Here is a 19,877-nt window from a genome sequence, read left to right on the forward strand (position 1 = left end):
CTAAATGAACTTCATGCATACATATTTACTTAAGCATTATTCAGTTTGAGCAAATATTGTAATGATCAAAAATGATTTGTACAGTTGTGCATTTTATCCTAATGTTTTAGCAACATATTTTGCGCTGTTAATTATTAGTATTGAGATTACATGTCCAACAACATTATTACCTTTTTATATTTACTAATTAGAGATGCAAACAGTCACTTCTGAATCCCAATTAGCCATACATGCTTAGTAGCAACTATTTCCACTAATTTAGTGAGCAAACATTAATTAAATAACCCCACGGTGCTTGAATCATAATATTCATCATCAAAACTGAACTGTAGGGTTCAAAATCCATCTCACTATAATACCTCACTCCTGAGTCAATACTCATATCAACTAGGGGCATGCTCTTCTGCTAGTTCATTTTAAAGTACAGCTGGAGAAGTGTGGAAACTTTTCAATTCATGTCATTAAAACAATCCACAACAGTTTTTCAATCAGTCTTAGTAATATATTTTTAAGAATAATAAGATAAAATTTAGAGTTGCAAAACATATCTTTCTCTTTTCAAGTTTAAAATGTTTATAATAATTACTGCAGCCAAAACCAGTACAATATTTTCAGTATTTGCTGAATTTGACCTTTTGCATTATATAAATTTTCTAAACTTGATCAAATCTATTGTGTAAACTTTACTATATTGAGCAACAGATGTATTCATATTCTGTCCAACAACAGTACAACAGATGCTTCACAGGAAGCTGAACTGATCTAACTTAGTGTCTAAATTACCGGAGGATACCAAAGATTTCATGTAAAGACAGCTATAAAATATCTATTTATCTGGTGAAAAGAGAATGTTTAAAATGTCTTTGCTGGTCACCTTTGGCTATAAATCAAAATTGTCAAATTACACAACTGCCATATTTGCAACTTGCTCTAAAATAAAATGTTCTAAAATAATTTAACAGTGTAAAAGTGTCAAAAACTATTACAGATATAACAGACATTATTTGTGATTAAATTTAAAGAAACGAGTTAAATCTTCACATTAATTCAGCCTTCATCTACAAGGGGAGATTAATTTCTGCAGTTACTAAAGCCCAGAATTTGCTGGAGTATTGCATTTTGTGGGTGAGTACCACCACTTGTATTTTTTTTTGCTCACTCTTCAGCTTCAATTAATATTTGCTGCCAAGTTCTGGAAATGAAAGTTGATAATGGTGTTAAGAGGTCAGCAGGCCTTTTGGGATATCGCTGAGCAAGTGGATGAACAATCTACCTCCTCAAACAATGAAAGTTAGGAATTAAAAAGATTAGCAAATATCTAAAGTGGCAGCTTGGACATCTGATTATTGAAATGAAGTTGATCACAGAATGATATGCAGGAAAATACGTATTTAAGGTTATATGCCAGTGGAATGTAAAACAAACACCTCCAGCCCAGAGTACTGATTAATATTCTATTTTAATTTATCAAATTCAGAAATATCAACATAGCTGTTGCCTATGTGCAAAAGTACAAGATACATATTTTATAGCAATTCAGAACATGACATTACTCCTGGAATCGGAATGATGATAGCCCGTTGTTTACAATTTGGCGGACTCACATATTTTGCAGAGCAGATGGGTATCACTAAATCCTGGCAAGCTGAAATAAATTTAGCATCTTCATTACTCCCAGCCAGAATTCTCAATAAAGTGATTTGCTAAATTGATTAAATCAGTTGATCTATTGTCCTGATTATATATTTTATGTGATATTGCAAAATATTTAACTAGTTTCAAAATGGAAAATCATTTTGAAAACATAAATAGACAAGGTCTAATGCTGCTAATTAGTACCCCTAATGTTGGTGGCAAACTTAATTAATTTTACATTGGAAATACAGCATTTACTTCTCAACACAAATGATGAGGTTGTGTCTAGGCTTGCCAGGCATTGTGCAGAATTGAAACTCAGTGTATATTTTCCTCATCATAAATTTCTGAATGTCTTTTATGCACCAATAACAATTAAAACTTTCAACATGCTTATTGTTATTTTCCAGCAAATTCTGGTCTATGTGTAACTATATGTTCAAAAAGAAATTTTTAATTTACAAAAGGAGATCATTTACTATTATGTTAACATATAGCTACACAAAGCAACTGGAGATAATCATCCAAAAGATTTTTTTTTTTTTAAAAGGTTACTTCATTATCCACTAACAGTCGGGCAAAAAGTTAAGTAAACTAAATCTTCTAATCTAAAGTCATTCTCTTGGAATGTTATATTTTCTTTTTTAATATGCTTCTAACTTTGAACATCTTGGGACACAGATGAAACTATGTAGTTTTAAAACATAGAACATAGAACAGTACAGCACAGGACTATGTTCTACGTATTCTTAATTCTCAATTCAAATGTACCCTTACCAAAAAAAATACCAAAACAAATGTTAAACCACAGCTACAATGACAATCAAAGGACATTGCCATCTGTTTTCCTGAGACTTTTCTTCAGGTGCCTACAGCATTTTTAATTATGATTCCTTGAACAAGGGTTAAGGCACATTATGAAAACTATCCTGAAATACTAAAATATTGCTGTCTCAAACTACTTAATTGTGGGATATATAAGGTGTCAGAAGATTATTGTGCCAAAGGTCTGTGGCGGGTTTGTACCCAGGTTCCAGAGGTCAAGGATAATGCATGAATTCACTGCACCACTCATTATACAATAAAGGGAAAAAAAAGCAAGATAAGTGGGGGAATGTACTTGCTGTTCAAAGCATTTTACCTTTTTATTTAAAGTACTGAAAGATTTTTAAAATACTCTTGCTATACAGTTATTCCACTTTTTAAAAAGCCTGCACAAATAATGTCAGGCCCAAATCACTAATCTGGTAGTACTAACTTAAAATGGGCCAATAAACCACTCCAAAGTGCATTCTTGCCCTTTCCCCAATTGTAGGAAATCACAGAGAATCTAAATTTCCCAGTCTGTATTATCATTTGACAGGATTACCTGGATCCAAATCTGCCATCAGATTTTTTTAAACTAGAATTCTTAGGAAATAGACTAGCAGTAAAGGGATCACAATGTCTCTCTGCCAATAATCAAGGTTATAGAAATATCAGGCAAAAGTGTATTTTGTTATAAAATTAGGAGTATATGATAAAAAAAATCTACATTTATCTTCACAAAATACATCAGAAGGAAGAAAGCCTTCATTCTATTTTAAAGTGTCCCTAGAGAACATGAAATTCTTTTCATTGCAATATTTTGCTTTTCAAATAAGTCCAGTGCCATTTGCAAAGTAAGCCATCAGTGTGTGGCTTTTTCAAACAACAAAGGAAAAATTAAACTGTTGAAACATCTATAGATTTCCCACCATGTCCGTCTCTTAGCATTATAAGTTAAGATAGATGTCAACTGTTAGGACCAACATGTACATAGAAGAGAAGGAAAATAATTCCAAACAAAATCCAAGAGGAATACTGGGAACTGTCAAAAGAAGAACAACAAAAAAATGAGGATGTAACGTGTCTCTTACTTATGGAACACTCTTACAACATACTAGCAATATGCAAAATTATTTACAACATATTAGCCATAATTGCAAAAGGATGGCCAAGCCACAACATCACTGCTCAAAGATAGGGAAATTGTTCCTGTTACTTAGTACTATATAGGGACAAAAGACCGCGGCATGGAGCCAGAGACTTAACAATAGTATGTACAGAGATGTGCTCATCAAACATCTGTACTGGCAGAAACAATTCAAGTAGTGATTTTTTTTGGAAATCAAAAGAAAATTTATGATTTGGTTCATGTTTTGCAGTTTCACACTGACTCAAGCACTTTCCTGATCCATGTTGAAGATAACATAGCAAGTCTCCAAATGATCTGATTCCAAACGATGTTCGAACTGAGGTTTGAGATCTTCAGGTGTTAGACCCTTGAGAAATTGAGAAGCTACTTCATGGAAAATGGTCTGACCAATATCATCTGTAAACACAGAAAGACGTCAATAATCTGGTTTGAAACTAGTCTAATTGCTGTTAAAGATAAATGCAAGTGAATCAACTGACAATTTGAGAACAATCTCAACATTTCTATTATAGCTGAAATGTATTAGTCATGAAACAGCTGAATCCCTTTTCATCAATTCAAGTGTGGCTGAACTAAAGCTCTTCTGCTCATGATCAAAGACCAGAATGCCAACTCAAAGCCAGGAAACAAAGTCAACTGCACAAGTACAACCAGAGCATCATGATTGTAAGGGTGCTTCAGTAGCATCTTCCAGAACATCAGTCAAAATGTGAGGGTGAAGAGAAGGCCTGGCAAACCCACCCCACCCCGCCGATTCAACATTTTTTTTTAGGAGAAAGTAAATGACTCCCTCCAGAAGCAGTTAGTTTTCCTCAGTAAATGCCTGGGGTATTTCTAAGACCCTCACTTGGGCTCAAACCACCTTTCCACTGGCACAATTTTCATTGATACCTTTTAAAGAATACAGTTGATGGCACTGTCTGGGGCAATTTGGGAAATCCCCTGGAAAAGTTTCATCGCTTGTGGAGCACCAGTAGATTTACCACTGCCTTCTTTCCCCATCAGAATGTAAAGAAGCACAGTTACAGCAAAGACTCCTTCCCTCAAATCTATTGGAATTATCATGATGAAATTGTTTCTCTGCTCCGCCTAAATGTAATGCAGAAAGGAATCTCTAGCAATGAGCACAAAGACTCATAGTTTGTTACTCTGCAACAAAAATGGATTATGACTTCTGTACTTAACATGAAACTGAAGTGTGTCATATGGCACCCAGAAGATTAAAATGAATAGCCTTCAAAAGACTCTGTCTCATGTACCTCTTCCCCAATAAAACAATCAACCTATTTTAGAGTTCACCACAGATACGTGAAAGGGCACAATGTGTTAGCAGGCTCAGATGGCTGTACAAGATGGTACTAATAGCATTGGAAAAATGAAAGATAATGAAATTAGATACATTCTTGGACAATATAACCTGCCAAACAGGGATCAAAGAATTAACTTTTTGACCAATAATTTTATAAGTACATAAGAATAATAAATTTCCTTGGTCAAAAAACATTATAAAATAAAATTTAACAAAAGCTTCTAATATCACATCATCTAATATAAAATGTTCAGGTGCAAGTCTTATGATAAATGCAACTTTGAGGAAATATTGCTATTATTGATCATTTCAAGGTCTAGTCAAAGCAGACTTTTTAAAAGAATTAGAGAACTGATGAAAGAAATGAAAACAAAAATTGAGAAATACCCAACTAAAAGCCTTTTTCCATTGCTGTCTCAAAGACTATTATGATCAGCAACATGGAGAAATGGGAAGAATCATCACATCTGAAAGCAGTGTAACTTAAAAGCATTTGAATTTGAAAACATTTTTTAAAATGGCTGCCAGTTTGCACATGGTCCATCAAGTCTCTAACTCTGCACGCAAATAAGCAATTTCATTATTCTAAATTTGATATATTATACATTTCCTATTCTGACTTCCTTCTTCACTCCGACTGCCCACTATTTTAATAATTAGTATCAGAACCTTCATACTACAGCACTCTGGAATTGTCATCCCAAATCTTTTCATCTTGCTATGACTTGCACAATCTTCAGAATTGATCTCCTTGGTTTACCTTTAGTCACCTCCCTGACATCTTTCCCACTTCCTTACAAGCTGTTACATCTGGTAACTTACTTTGAAATATTTTTCTTTGTGAAAGATGATAGATACCTATGCCTTTTAAGTTATTCAAATAGATATTAGTCTCTTTCCCATATGAAAATATAAATTATACCTGGAAACATACCTCCCATAAATGTTTGATAACAAGGTGTAGAGCTGGATGAACACAGCAGGCCAAGCAGCATCAGAGGAGCAGGAAAGATGACATTTCGGGTCTGGACCATTCTTCAGAAATTTTGCTGCCCAGATTTCTATTGTTGTGTTGGGCCAAACCTACATATTATTGTGTATCCAAGGTAGTGAAGACTATTTGTGAAAGGTTACAAAACTTCCTGGACTATTCTCATGAAAGTTGTGTTAACTATGGTGCACAATACCTACTGCACTTCTTTGTAAAAGAACAAACATTTGTCTGACTCCAAACCAAAACACAATAGATTCTAAACAAGGCCTCACACCTAACAGGCATTGTCTGTTAAAATGTCACTACTATTTTACACTGATAAAACTTTTAGTTCTCTCAGGGCAGTGATTTGAAAGAAATTCAGGAACTCACATTTACATATTAATCAATTATTTACCCTCCTCCCATAAATGTTTGTTCTTTTACAAAGAAGTGCAGTAGGTATTGTGCACCATAGTTAACACAACTTTCATGAGAGTAGTCCGGGAAGTTTTGTAACCTTTCACTACCTTGGATACATAATATGTAGATTTGGCCCAATACAACAATAGAAATCTAGGCAGCAAAATAACCTCTAATTCAGACCACTACATAGTGCTTCTAACACAGGCATGTTTAACAAACTTCCATTATGCTTTAGAAAATTGTTTCCATTCCAAAGAAATAATCACAGAGAAACACTCAAGTTCTAAATACATTAAACAATTTAATTTTTTTCTGTATTGTTATCTTAGCTTTCATAGGATTATGTATCCAAGATCATAATGGTGCTTCAGCCAATTGCCCATCTTATATTGCATCCTGTCCTCACCCAAATTGCACAAACTCACGGATTTCCCACGGGTTCACAGGGTAGTAACTAGTAGTGTTTTTTACGCTTCTCAGCAGCTGTCACTAAATTTAGATTAGTAGCTAGCTTAACTTGATCAGAGAATCCAGGTATTTTGCTTGCTATGGTGCAGTAGTTTATACTGAGGAAACAAATAAATTTAAAATTGATTTCAAAAGAAGAACCTGCTCAGACATGTTCTGACACATCTCCATGGCAAGTGAAACGTGAACCTGGACTTTCTGGCACAGAGGAAGGGATGTTACTGCCACACTACAAAACACATAAGCTTCAAATTGGTTTATGTTTTTTCAATCTGTTATGACACACCCCTATGGCATAAGCGATTGGCGTCCGACTAGGTTTAAATTGATTTGAATTCACAGTGAGTTAGATCATTACAGTACCATATCATGATGCAGCTTTCAATCCATGACTATTCATAATGCAAACCCAACTCAGATGTGCAATTATACAGAAGGACCAAGCATAGGCTGTAAAGGTGAATTGGAGTCAGCTTCTGTTGCTCATTTCCAATTGTTGGGAACCTATGGCAATAGCCAGTAAAGCATATCCTCCCATATAATAAGAACATAGAGTAAAGCATATCCTCTCAACTGATCAGCACGTAATAACAGGAGACTCAAATGAAAAATAATTAGCATTACCTCAAATAAGCTCTCAAACTTTGAATATTAGCATTGACTGAATGTTGCTCTTAAGTATTCATTCTGCTTCTCAACCAATTAACCCATTAAATAAAATCAGAAATTATACTGGAATTTCCAAAGTATAAAGTTGTGCTTTAGTTTAGGTTACAAAATATGCTGATATATTCATATAAAATAGTAATATAACAACCCATATACTATTTGGTATGTTCCTACCTAAACACTTCTCTCGCAGAGTCTTAATGGTAGTGGACAGATTAACAGCACCTTCTTCTTGACTGTCTCTTTCTTCTCGAAATGCTTCATTATTTGCTTCAACATCCATGGCGGAGCGAGCATTACATACTATCTCAGCAACGTCATCCTCCCACTCCTCAAAATCATCAGGGTACTCTACGCAGTCCACCTCATCAGTGGCTACCAATAGTAAAAATAAACAAAATTTAGAACAGGTTCAAACAGAATGACAACTCATTCATACATCTTCTATTGTACAGTGCAAAGTCATTTTAGTGGAAGTTGACTCCAGTTTTACGAAATAGTGTGGCTCATGTGTTCAAAGTGCCAAGTAGGCATTGAGGCATTGCAAGAGACAAAAAAACTGCAGAAGCTGGAATCCAAGGTAGACAAACAGGAGGCTGAAAGAACACAGCAGGCCAGGCATCATCTGGGGGAAAGGAGCAGTCAACATTTCAGGTATTACACTTCTTCAGGACTGGAGCATTGCAGATTGGAGTTCATTGTTGGGAACCTGTGAAATCCCATGAGCAGTAGATTCCATAGGAATGGTTCACAAAACTGAAGATTCTGATGGGCAAATCCCTGCGTCTGGAACCCTCTGAAAAGAATTTAGAGGGTTCTATTTCCGGTAATAGGTAGCCAGGAAAATTAAACAATTAAAAACCTAGTCTAGCTCCTCAGTAATGATTAAAATCACCACCCACTCCCAACTACAACTCCCCCAACTCTTTACGTCTGGGACCCCTGACAACCACCCATCCCCATAGCTATTGCTCATTTAAATTTTCTTGCATTAACAATTTCAATGTAGCTTTTCTCTCATTTGTGTTACTTACTATGTTACTAAAAACATTTTGGGTGGGGGGAGGATAGGGAAAGGGAAAGAGAAATCATGTATGTTAGAAGCCATGTTTAACAAAGCCTAAGAATCCCATGTTAAGTAGTCTGCCTGTGCAAATGGAGTACATTTTTCTCCACATAAACAAATTCCACATACCAAGGCCCAAATAATTCATGCAGGAATTGCTGCCAAGACTTACAAATCCAAGTTTGCACGACAAACGTCAGCAGATCTGGAAACATCTGTGGAGAGCTAAACTGAGTTACTGTTTTGTGTCCAATATGTATTTTCTTCAAAACCTCCTTCTTCCATTCCAAATAGGTCACATTGTATAAAATGTTAACTCTGTGTCTCTCTATCCTTCCTCATAGGGTAGTCCCATCAACCCATGAATTAATGTGGTGAACCTCTGCTGCACTTGCTCTGTGCAAGTATATCCTTCCTTAAGTACTATTTCCAGTAAATCACCACTATGCCACCATCTGCTTTATCCCCATATCTAACATTAAACCTCTCAATAATAAAAAGTAATACTTAATCCATGCATCTTTGACTATTTTTTTTCTGACACATGTAAAATATTATAAAATGATTTTTGTTATTGCTGAAATGCAGCACTTTTCAATATTGTATAATACCCATATCATCAATCGTGTCTCCTCCAGTAATCTGAAGTTAAAAATAGACAAATATAAGTAAGAGGCAACAAGAACTGGGGCAAACAAAACCAAAAACTTGCTGGGAAAGCTCAACAAGTCTGGCAGCATCTATGAAGAGAAACCAGAGTTAACATTTCGGGTCCGGTGACCCTGCATCTGAGAAGGGTCAATGGACCTGAAATGTTAACTCTGATTTCTCTTCATAGATGCTGCCAGACCTGCTGAGCTTTTCCAGCAATTTCTGTTTTTGTTTCTGATTTACAGCATCTGCATTTCTTCATTTTTTATTAAGTGCTGGGGCATCCTGGATTAAGAAGAAAAAAAGAGATTTATCTTGCAATTGTTAGTGAAATTTTTGATTAAAAAGTACCATACATGCTTATCCTCTTTGCAGGGATTGCAGGACATTGTAGTGTCCCTAAAGAGCAGCATCACAAATTTAACTTCCCCTATGAATAATATTTTTGAAATAAATGACAAACTTTAACGCATTGACAAGGAATCATCAGGTATATTTTTTCAGGTTATATCGCTTTTTTTCTTTAAAAACTCCTCTTTCTCCCAGTAGAGCGTTCCATTGGTATCACAATTGGTAAGACTCAGACAAACCATTACCATTGTCTGGCAAACCATGATATCAAGTGAAACCAATTATATAAAGAGAGGGAGTTACATTAGTTGTAATGAAACATATAATGGAAATTTCTGGTGAGGCAGGATACAGGTAACATATACTGGAAGCCCAGTGCACTGAAAAATAATGGCTCCATGTGATATCATAGCTTCAATGCTCAGCACCAACAATTCAACCAACCTGAAGACCACCTTATGCTAAGACTTCAGCTACAGGACAGCAGATCTCTAATTTGGGAAAGGTATAACACCTTAAATCCCATAAATGTCTCAATCTTCTTCATACAGAATGTTCAGATGAACGCAGGAGCAATATTCCACAAATAGCAAAGATATGAACCAACAATTCATGTTTATTTGGTGTTGTTGGTTAAAGGGTAAATGTTGGCCAGAACACCAAATTACAGTAAATTAAATTACAGATTAGTTGGCTGAAGATTTTTAGCATTAGGTGTTACAACATGAAAGACTTCAACAAAGACTCTCAACAAACAACTCTCTTTACTCAGAGAGTAGTAAGGGCGTGGAATGCCCTGCCTGCAAAAATAGTAGACTCGCCCACATTAAGGGCATTTAAATGGTCATTGGATAAACATATATGGATGATAATGGAATAGTTTAGGTTAGATGGGCTTCAGATTGGTTTCACAGGTCGGCGCAACATCGAGGGCCGAAGGGCCTGTACTGCGCTGTAATGTTCTATGTTCTATGTTCTATGTTCTAAGACTTCAGTAAAGCACAACGTGTGAAATGGTCAATTTTAGTGGAGATATTAAGAAAATATAATATAGTGTTTTAAAGCTTTCAAACTTGGATAGTGACAGAAACAATATTGGTCACTTCTAACTGAGAAAGTGCTACACATTCCTTTATTAACATAATACCATAGTGAAAGACAAGTCAGTTATATGTTTCTCAACATAGAAACATAAAAGATAGGAGCAGGAGGCGGCCATTCGGCCCTTCGAGCCTGCTCTGCCATTCCTCACAATCATGGCTGATCATCTAACTCAATAGCCTAGTCCTGCTTTCTCCCCATAACCTTTGATCCCATTCGCCCCAAGTGTTATATCTAATCACCTCTTGAATACATACAATGTTTTGGCATTAACTACTTCTTGTGATAATCAATTCCACAGGCTCACCACTGTGTGTGTGAAGAAATGTCTCCTCATCTCTGTCCTAAATTGTCTACCCCGAATCCTCACACTGTCGCCCTTGGTTTTGGACACACCCACCATCGGGAACATCTTCCCTGCATCTACCCTGTGTAGCCCTGTTAGAATTTTATATGTCTCTATGAGATCCCCCCCTCATTCGTCTGAACTCTAGTGAAAACAATCCCAACCTAGTCAATCTCTCCTCATACATCAGACCCATCATCCTGGAATCAGCCTGGTAAACCTTGCTGCACTCCCTCGAGAGCAAGAGCATCCTTCCTCAGAAAAGACTAAAACTGCATGCAATATTTTACTTTGGTGTGAATCATGTAAACTGATGAATCAAGAATATTACTAAGAAATATATTGGATCAATATTAAAAAGTACTAGGAATATTTGCTTTGGCATACAGATAATATGTTAAAAATACCAGGTAACAACACTCGACATTTGGTTGCATTGAGGATTTTAAAAAAACTGAAAATTAATTAATACCAAACTTACCTTCAGTTTCTTCAGAGGTTGCAACACTTGAAGGTGGTACTGATATTTCCTCTGTTGAGGACAAACTATCCTGATCAAAATCATCAGAGTAATTACATTTATCTTCTTCGTCACTGGGCCCCACGTTTTCACACGCCTCCAAGTCCACCTCTTCTACTTTTTTATCACTGAGGCAATGAGAATTTGAGACTGCTTTACTGTTCCGAGCACACATGCCCTCTTCAGAAAGATTCAGAGATCCATGGGGGTCATCAGTGATCTCATCACCCTCCTTCTTTGCCAAATGTAAATGTTTCACAGAATGATATTTTGTAAGCTGGGATTCCTGATCTCTAATGAAGAACTTGAGGTGTTCTTGGACATAAGGTATTTTGAGGATAGTGCTGGTACTAGGCCTTTCTTCAGGATGCTTGTTAAGAATGCTTTTGATCAAAACATGCATGTTTTCTGAGTAGCTCTTTGGTACACAAGCATATTCTCCCTTTACAATTTTATAAAATAAACTTAAGAGGTTCTTTGCATGAAAGGCAGGTTCCAAAGCACAAAGTTCAAATAAAAGGCAACCAAGTGCCCAGATATCAGACTTGGAGCTATAGGGAATATCTTGGCAGAGCTCAGGGCTCAAATAGCATGGTGTGCCAACACAGGTATTTGCCATATCCAAAGTGTGAGTCATCACTTTTGAAATCCCAAAATCCCCGAGTTTAACTGTCCCTTTCTTTGTAAGGAAGACATTGGATGTTTTAATATCTCGATGAAGAATCTTCAGGGAGTGAATGTATTGAATAGCCATAACTAACTGAACAAACCACCGCATAATATCATTCTCCGCAAAGTAATCCTTCTCTTTTTGAAATTGGATTAAGTCATCCAAAGTGCCACCATCACAGTAATCTTGCACAATGAAGACATACTCTTCTTGGTCAATGAAGTATTCATGACATGTGACAATGTGAGGGTGCTTGAGTCTGGTCAAAATAGTTGCTTCCTGCATTACAGCTTCTTTTGTTCTAGACTTAAGTGAAGGATCAATCTTTATTCTCTTGACAGCATACAACTTTTTTGTTTCTAAATGATTCATTAAGAGAACCTCTGCACTTGCACCCCTTCCTATTGTAATGACATTTTCGTACTTCTCCATCTTACACTTTTCAATTACAGTTGAGACTTCTTGGGGTTAAACACATAAAAACAGATGAAAAACAAATGGTTATTTTTGCTCAGTTTGCATAACCAGTGAAAAAACAATAACTTATTTCATCCTTAATTATTAATTACTCATTTTAGTTGGCAGGAGTTATTTTTATGGCAGTCAGATGAGAATTGTGAGCTTCTACATATTCTTGATGGTAATTAACTGGCATATAGATCACTACTCTTGCAGGGAGAGAAGGAATACATTTTTGGTCTTTACATATCCATTTCAATAAATGCTACAAAATTATTTAGTTTCCTTTGCTAGAAGCAAAAAAGCACTTGTTCTCAAGCAAACTGTTTAATATTCATTAATCATATTACCCAATCAGAGTCGAGCAGGCAATGAAAGTTGCCAACAGGCAATCTGAATAATGGAAGGAATATAGGGTCTGAAATTCACGTTTATCGAACAGAACAGTAGTGCCAATTGTCTGCTTCCAGTGTGTCACAGCATTTAGTAAAGGACAGCATTACAACGCATTGTGAGCTTTCTCCAAAGCAGTAAGTGTGAGTAAAGAGTAGATACTCAGAATGGCAGAAGGAGGGAAACAGTGTTCAACAAGGATTTGTGTTGGGGAAACTGCTGTTAAAATTTATATTAGTGATTCTGACCAGTAAATCAAACTCACAATTATTAAATTTGCAAATTGCACTAAATTGAGGACAGGTTGTGGGCAGGGGGTTAAGCCAATACAATTTTAAGAGGGATACTAACGAATTTGCAGAATTGACAAATAATTGGTGAATGAAGCTCAACACAATTAAATGTCAGGTATGTGTGGATATATGGGAAAAGGATTAATAGGCTGGGTCTGTTCTCAAGTGAAGGCAATTAACCCATCTAATATTGGTCTTTAAAATTATGATTTATGATTTTCATTACAAAAGAGAATGTTTCATCTTGTGGAGAAGCGCATAATTAGTGGCCATCAATATAAGACAGTCATCAATAAATCCAAAAAAAAAATTTATAGAGTACTTCTTATGACCACCAGACAACACAAAGCACTTTACAGCCAATTAAATACATTTTGAAGTGTAGTTGATGTTGTAAAGCAAAAAAACATGACAGCCAATACGCACACAGCAAGTTTCCACAAACAGTAATGTGATAATTACCATATAATCTGTTTTAAGTTGTTTGAGAAATAAATATTGGCCAGGACACTAGTGATAACTCCACACATCTTCTTTGAAACAGTGCCATAGGATTTTGTACATTCAATCAAGCAGGCAAGTAGAGTCTCAGTTCACTGTTTTATCTGAAAAACAACACCTCTCTCAGTACTCACTGGAATGCCAACCCCTATTTTTACATTCAGATCCTGGAGTCAGGCTTGAAACCAGAACCTTGTGATTCAAAAGTGAGATTGCTACCAACTGAGTCACAGCTGACAGTCACTAAGAATTCCAAGAGGGAATTTAGAAATAATTTATTTACACGAAGAATGGCAAGAATGTGGGATTTGCAGCCACAAGGTGTGGTTGAAGCAAATAGTATAGATGCATTTCAGAGGAAGATAAACAAGCATATGAAAAGGGAATAGATGGTTCCATTGGTAGATTTAAATGAGAAAAGATGGGAGGAGGCTTTCATGGAGAATTAATACCAGCATAGTATGATTACCACATATTCTGTGTCGTCTGCTCCAGTTTATTGCAGCATTCAAAAACAAATTTATATGAAACCTTTAACTTAACAAAATGCCCCAAGGCACTTTGCATGAACATTATAAAGCAAAGAATGTCACCACACCACAAAAGGAGAGATTATGTCAGGTGATCGTATGTTTAGTCAGAGATTCGGGTTTTAAGGAGCATCATAAAAGAGGAATAAAACAAAGAACTACAGATGCTGGAGATGCGAAACACAAACAGAAAATGCTGGCAAAACTCACTTATTGTAGCGCAATCATAATTGGAAGTGCACTAGAAACCAGAATAAGAGGACCCCTGGTGTCTCAGAGAGTTGTTGGTTTGGAGATTAGTGACATAGGGAAGGACAAGTCTACAAAGAAATTTGAAAACAAGAATGAGAATTTTATAGTCAGTACATTGTTTGAAAAGGTGCTGGTGTAAGTCAGCATCACAGGGTGATAAGGGAATAGGATGCGGGGTGAATTATGAGAAAGGAAGACTTTTCGGTGACCTGAAACTTACAGAGGTTTGATTGTGAGAGACCAGCGAGGAATGCTTAAGAATAATCTACTCTATTGATGACAAAGCTATTAATGAGGATTTCAGCAACAGAAAGCTGAGCAAGGTTTCCAGCTATCCAGTATTAGCCTAGAGTATACAGCAATTGAAGATAAATTTCCAGGTCACTGCTGCATATAAACATGGAGAAAAATTACACAGACTTTAAAAAAGGTGGGTTTTTTTTGTTATTTTTCTGGAACATTTCTCTTTACTGGGTGTAAAAACATTGAATATGGAAGGGATGGGGGATGCTGTTTGGCCAACAAACATGCATCTACCAATTCAGGAATAAGTTTTCTTGTTTTCCAGTTGGTATAGGAAGGCAGCACCTCACAAGAATGCTGGCCAATTACTGGATGCAGCAAAGAATACATCATGTGTTGTGAAAAATTTCCCCTTGTGGAAGAGTGTAGGACCAGAGGGCATAACCTCACAGCAAGGTTGGTATAGTCCTAGGGGACCATAAGCGAGAGACAAGTGAATTGCAAATCAACCATCCAGCCAACTGAGTTAACTGACCACCAATCTCAGAGTAAGGGGTTGCACATTTAATAGACTGGAGGAGGAATTTCTTCTATCAGAGGCTACGGAGTCTGTGGAATTCTTTGCCACGAAGGGATGTTGAGGCTAGGTTATTAAGTATATTCTAGGCTGAGATATTTTATCAGTATGGGAATCAAGGGGATAAGGCAGGAAAGTGGAGTTAAGGATTAGATCATACATTGTCATTGAATGGCAGACTAGATGGGCTGAATGGCCTACTTCTGCTCCTAGTTATGATCTCATGAAACCTCCTGGTATAGATTTTATCACGGTTGGCATTCTAATGGAGAGATCCATCAATGTTAATGGTGGAAATAGGCGATATTAGTGATGGCACAATCAGACTGGAAGCTCATTTCGAGTTCAAATGTGACACGAAGATTGCAAGCAGATCGCTGCAGTCTCAGGCTGTTAGCAGCAAGTGAGAGAGGGGGAGTTGGTAGTTGGCATTGAAAACAATTCAATGCAGTTCAGGGTAAAACAGCTATAGTCTACTCCAGAGACAAAATCAGAAATTGCTGGATCCAAAAGGTTAACTCTGCTTTCTCTCCACGGATGCTGCCAGACTTGCTGAGGGTTTCCTGCAATTTCTGTTTTTGTTTCTGATTTCCAGTATCCGCACTTTTTTGGGGTTTTTTTGTATCGCTTAGTCGCGTGTGTGTGTCAGCAGTCACGAAGGGGAGAATGGCAGCAGTCCGGTCCAGGCTGTGACAGTGCCCAGGGGTCAATGTCAATACCTGGTGTTGACACGGAGCTTGTGGCAGGGGCCAACTGCGCTGATCTCGGAGGTCGGTCAGTCAGGGTGGCTTCCCGCTCCAGCCTTGGGAATCCCGCTGACCCGTACAGCTCACCTCCCACTATCAGCCCGTCCTAACCCACCGTCACCGCCACCGCTATCTCCATCTCCTTCCCTCGATCGCCCCCTCTTCACCTGCTTCCGGCGTCGCCTCGTCTCTCGGGAAGTGACGTTAGGCTCACCTGCCGGCGTGGAATCCTGGCAGCCAATCAGCGGCAGAACCGGGAGCCACTTCCTGAAGGTCAGTCACCAGGTAACCGCACAAGTAGAACATACAGCCCAGGTACTCTCTTATTAATGTAATTACATAGTTAAAAGTGATTTCCCCTTAAAATCTCTAATTCTTCCTCTGATGAACAAAACAGTCAGGTCATTCATTTTTAATCCTTCTGTAAACCTATCTTGTGCTTGCTAAACAAAATACTGTTTTTGTAAAATATTAAAACTCCCAACAACCACAATGTCAAAATTCTGAATATTTGTTACTTCTTCACCCATTACTGTTCTGTCCCATTTGTGTGAACGTATTACACCAACTACAGTACTTGAAGGTGCTGGTCTAGATTCCACATAAAATGCCATGAGGGAATCAAACAATATTTTGTAAACAAGAACAGCAGCTCTACGTACCTTTCACCTACTTGCATCTTGAGATTAGGATAAACTTGTATTCTTATTTCCCAAGGCAGATTAATATATAATGGAATGCTTTTCATTGTAGTTCTGATAAAAGATCACAAGCTCAAATAGTCGTTTTGGGTCAGGACCCTTTTTCAGAAACGAACCAAAACATCAACTTTCCTGCTCCTCTGATGCTGCCTGGCCTGCTGTGTTCCTCCAGCTCCACATTGTGTTGTCTCTGACTCCAGCATCTGCAGTTCTTACTATCTCAGAAGCTAAAATATGGATTTCTTCTGCAAATGCTGCTAGACTTGAATACTTGCATATTTTATTTTAGTTCACATTTCCATCTTCCACAGCATTTTACTTTTGCCTTTCTGATTTTGTACTTTGTATGCCCAATTTAGTGATATAAATTTAGGTATTGCTAGTTTTGCTATGCATTACTTTACATTACACTTATCCATCGTAAATTACTTAAGTATATTTGCTGTATCAGATTTAAAGATCACATTTGATACAGAAATGCATTATCAGGTTTTAAGACTCATAGATATGTAGCACACTTGAGGAACATAACTGCTGATTCCTCAATTTTTGCTGTTTATATTTTGGCAACATTTATGCAAACAATTCCATCTCAAGCGTTCTTCTTAGTTCACTTCCGTTTGTACTTCACAGCGAGATGTAGTTTTTCCATACACCTGGAAGTGGAACAAAGCTAAATGAAGTAGTTTTAGTATTTTCCAAAATTTTATGGCATCATGTCCTGAAACAGTTGATATCAGATATTCCCAGAAACCATGTTGGATAGTAATTTCTGACTTTGTGCTTTTGAGCTTGTATTAAAAATATCACTTCATAGGATGTGGCTAGATAGCTTAGCATTATTGCCCTCAAAGATGTCAGTGAGCAGACTTATACAGCTTGGAAACAGACCCTTCAGTCCAACTCGTCAGTGCTAACCAGATATCCTAATCTGACCTAGTACCATTTGCCAGCATTTGGCCTGTATCCCTCTGAACCCTCCCTATTCATGTGCCCATCCAGATGCCTTTTAAATGTTGTCATTGTACCTGCCTCTACCAGTTCCCTCCAAACACATGCACCACCCTCTGAGTGAACAAGTTGCCCCTCAGGTCCCTTTTAAATCTCTCCCCTCTCACCTGAAACCTATGTCCTCTCGTTTTGAGTTCTCCTATCACAGGAGAAAACACCTTGGCTATTCACCTTATCCATACCCCTCATGATTTTATAAACCTCTAAAAGGTCATCGTTCAGCTTCTAAAGCCCCAGCCGATTCAGCCTTTCCGTATAGCTCAAACCCTCCAGTCCCAGAAGCATCCTTGTAAGTCCTTTGAGCCTTTTCAAGTTTAACAACATCCTTCCTATAGCAGAGAAACCCCAGAATTGAATGCAGTATTCTGCACGTGTCCTCACCAATGTCCTGCAAATATGACCATAAGACATAGGAGCAGAAATTAGGCCATTCGGCCCATCAAGTCTTCTCCACCATTCTGTCATGGCTGATAAGTTTCTTAACCCCATTCTCCCGCTTTCTCCCCGTAACCCTTGATCATCAAGAACCTATCTATCTCAGTCTTAAATGTACTCAATGACCTGGCCTCCACAGCCTTCTGTGACAGTCAATTCCACAGATTCACCACTCTCTGGCTGAAGAAGTTTCTCCTTATCGCTGTTCTAAAAGGTCTTCCCTTTACTCTGTGCCCGTGGGTCCTAGTCTCTCCTACTAATGGAGGTATCTTCCCAACATCCACTCTGTCCAGGCCATGATGTACCAAATCCTGTACTCAATACGAGGCAAATATGCCAAATGCCTTCTTGACTACTGTCTACCTGCAATTCTCCTTTCAACAATCTATGCAAATGCACACCTAGGTCTCTTTGTTCAGCAACAGTCCCCGAGGCCCTATCATTAACTGCTTAAGTCCTGCCCTGGTTTGCCTTACCAAAAGCCAACACCTCACAATAAATCTAAATTGAACTCTATTGCCACTGCTCAGACCATTGGCCCATCTGATCAAAGGTCCCTGGTACACTGAGATAACCTTCTTCACTGTGCTCTACACCATTAATTTTGGTGTCATCTGCAAACTTACTAACCACACCTATATTCACATCCAAATCATTTATAAGTGACTAAAAGCAGTGGACCCAGCACTGATCCTTGCAATCACAGGTCTCCAGTCTGAAAAATAACCCTCTACCACCACTGTCTTTTTCTTGAATCACCACTTTCTATGTACTGTTAGAAAGGGATTTCCAGGATTTTGTAACTGCACTGTCTATTTTAAATTCCAACTTAGGATTCTATGTGACTTCCAGGGGAAATTACAGGTGAGGTGTTCCTCTGCTGTCTTTCTAGAAGGTAAAAGGTAATGATCAAAGGAGCCTTGGTGAGTTAGAATAATAGAATAGAATCCCTTTGTGCAGAAAGAGGCCATTTTATTCATTGGAGGCTCAGTGCAGACTCAAAGGAACACCCATCCAGACACAGCCCCTCAGCCTATCCCCATAACCCCACATTTGTCATGGCTAACCTACCTAACCTGCACATCCCTGAACACTACAGGGAAATTTAGCATGGCCATCTTCAGACATTACATAAGACCCACAGACTTTTTAAAAAATCAGTTATGTATCTTGAAATTCTGCCCTCTAATTGAATCTAAATAGTTCACTGTCACAATTACAAATCAGAATGGTCAATCTGAGAACATTAAAAACATACAGCCAGCCAAATTGACAAGTTAGGCAAAGAATCCTGAAATTTCAAACTGAGAAGTTGTGCAAAGCCAGAAGGGAGTATTAAAAGGGTTTCAGAGATAGTAGGAACTGCAGATGCTGGAGAATCTGAGATAACAAGGTGTAGAGGTGGATGAACACAGCAGGCCAAGCAGCATCAGAGGAGCAGGAAGGCTGACGTTTTGGGCCCAGACCCTTCTTCAGAAATGGGGGAGGGGAAGGAGGTTCTGAAATAAATAGGGAGAGAGGGGGAGGCGGATAGAAGATGGACAGAGGAGAAGATAGGTGGAGAGGAGACAGACAGGTCAAAGAGGCAGGGATG

General features: G+C 37.7%; 1 protein-coding gene across 3 annotated transcripts; it reads right to left on the reverse strand.

Moving 5' to 3' along the window:
- Nucleotides 1–638: 638 nt before the first annotated feature.
- Nucleotides 639–16,317, reverse strand: nek12 (NIMA-related kinase 12). Of its 3 annotated transcripts, none has more exons than XM_048605480.1 (5): nt 16,110–16,317; nt 13,750–13,892; nt 11,434–12,603; nt 7,612–7,812; nt 639–3,988 (listed from the first exon to the last, which is right to left on the reverse strand). In XM_048605480.1, exons 3-5 carry the CDS (start codon nt 12,572–12,574, stop codon nt 3,834–3,836), a joined length of 1,497 nt encoding a protein of 498 aa, XP_048461437.1. In that variant the 5' UTR covers nt 12,575–12,603; nt 13,750–13,892; nt 16,110–16,317; the 3' UTR covers nt 639–3,833. The 3 variants fall into 3 exon arrangements, with proteins under 3 accessions (XP_048461437.1, XP_048461438.1, XP_020377944.1); XM_048605481.1 differs by having other exon boundaries at nt 11,434–12,600; nt 16,110–16,296; XM_020522355.2 differs by lacking the exon at nt 13,750–13,892 and having other exon boundaries at nt 16,110–16,296.
- Between the last annotated feature and the right edge of the window lie 3,560 nt (nt 16,318–19,877).

Source organism: Rhincodon typus, chromosome 14 (genome assembly GCF_021869965.1).
Source record: "Rhincodon typus isolate 14 chromosome 14, sRhiTyp1.1, whole genome shotgun sequence".
NCBI classification, from domain to species: Eukaryota; Metazoa; Chordata; class Chondrichthyes; order Orectolobiformes; family Rhincodontidae; genus Rhincodon; species Rhincodon typus.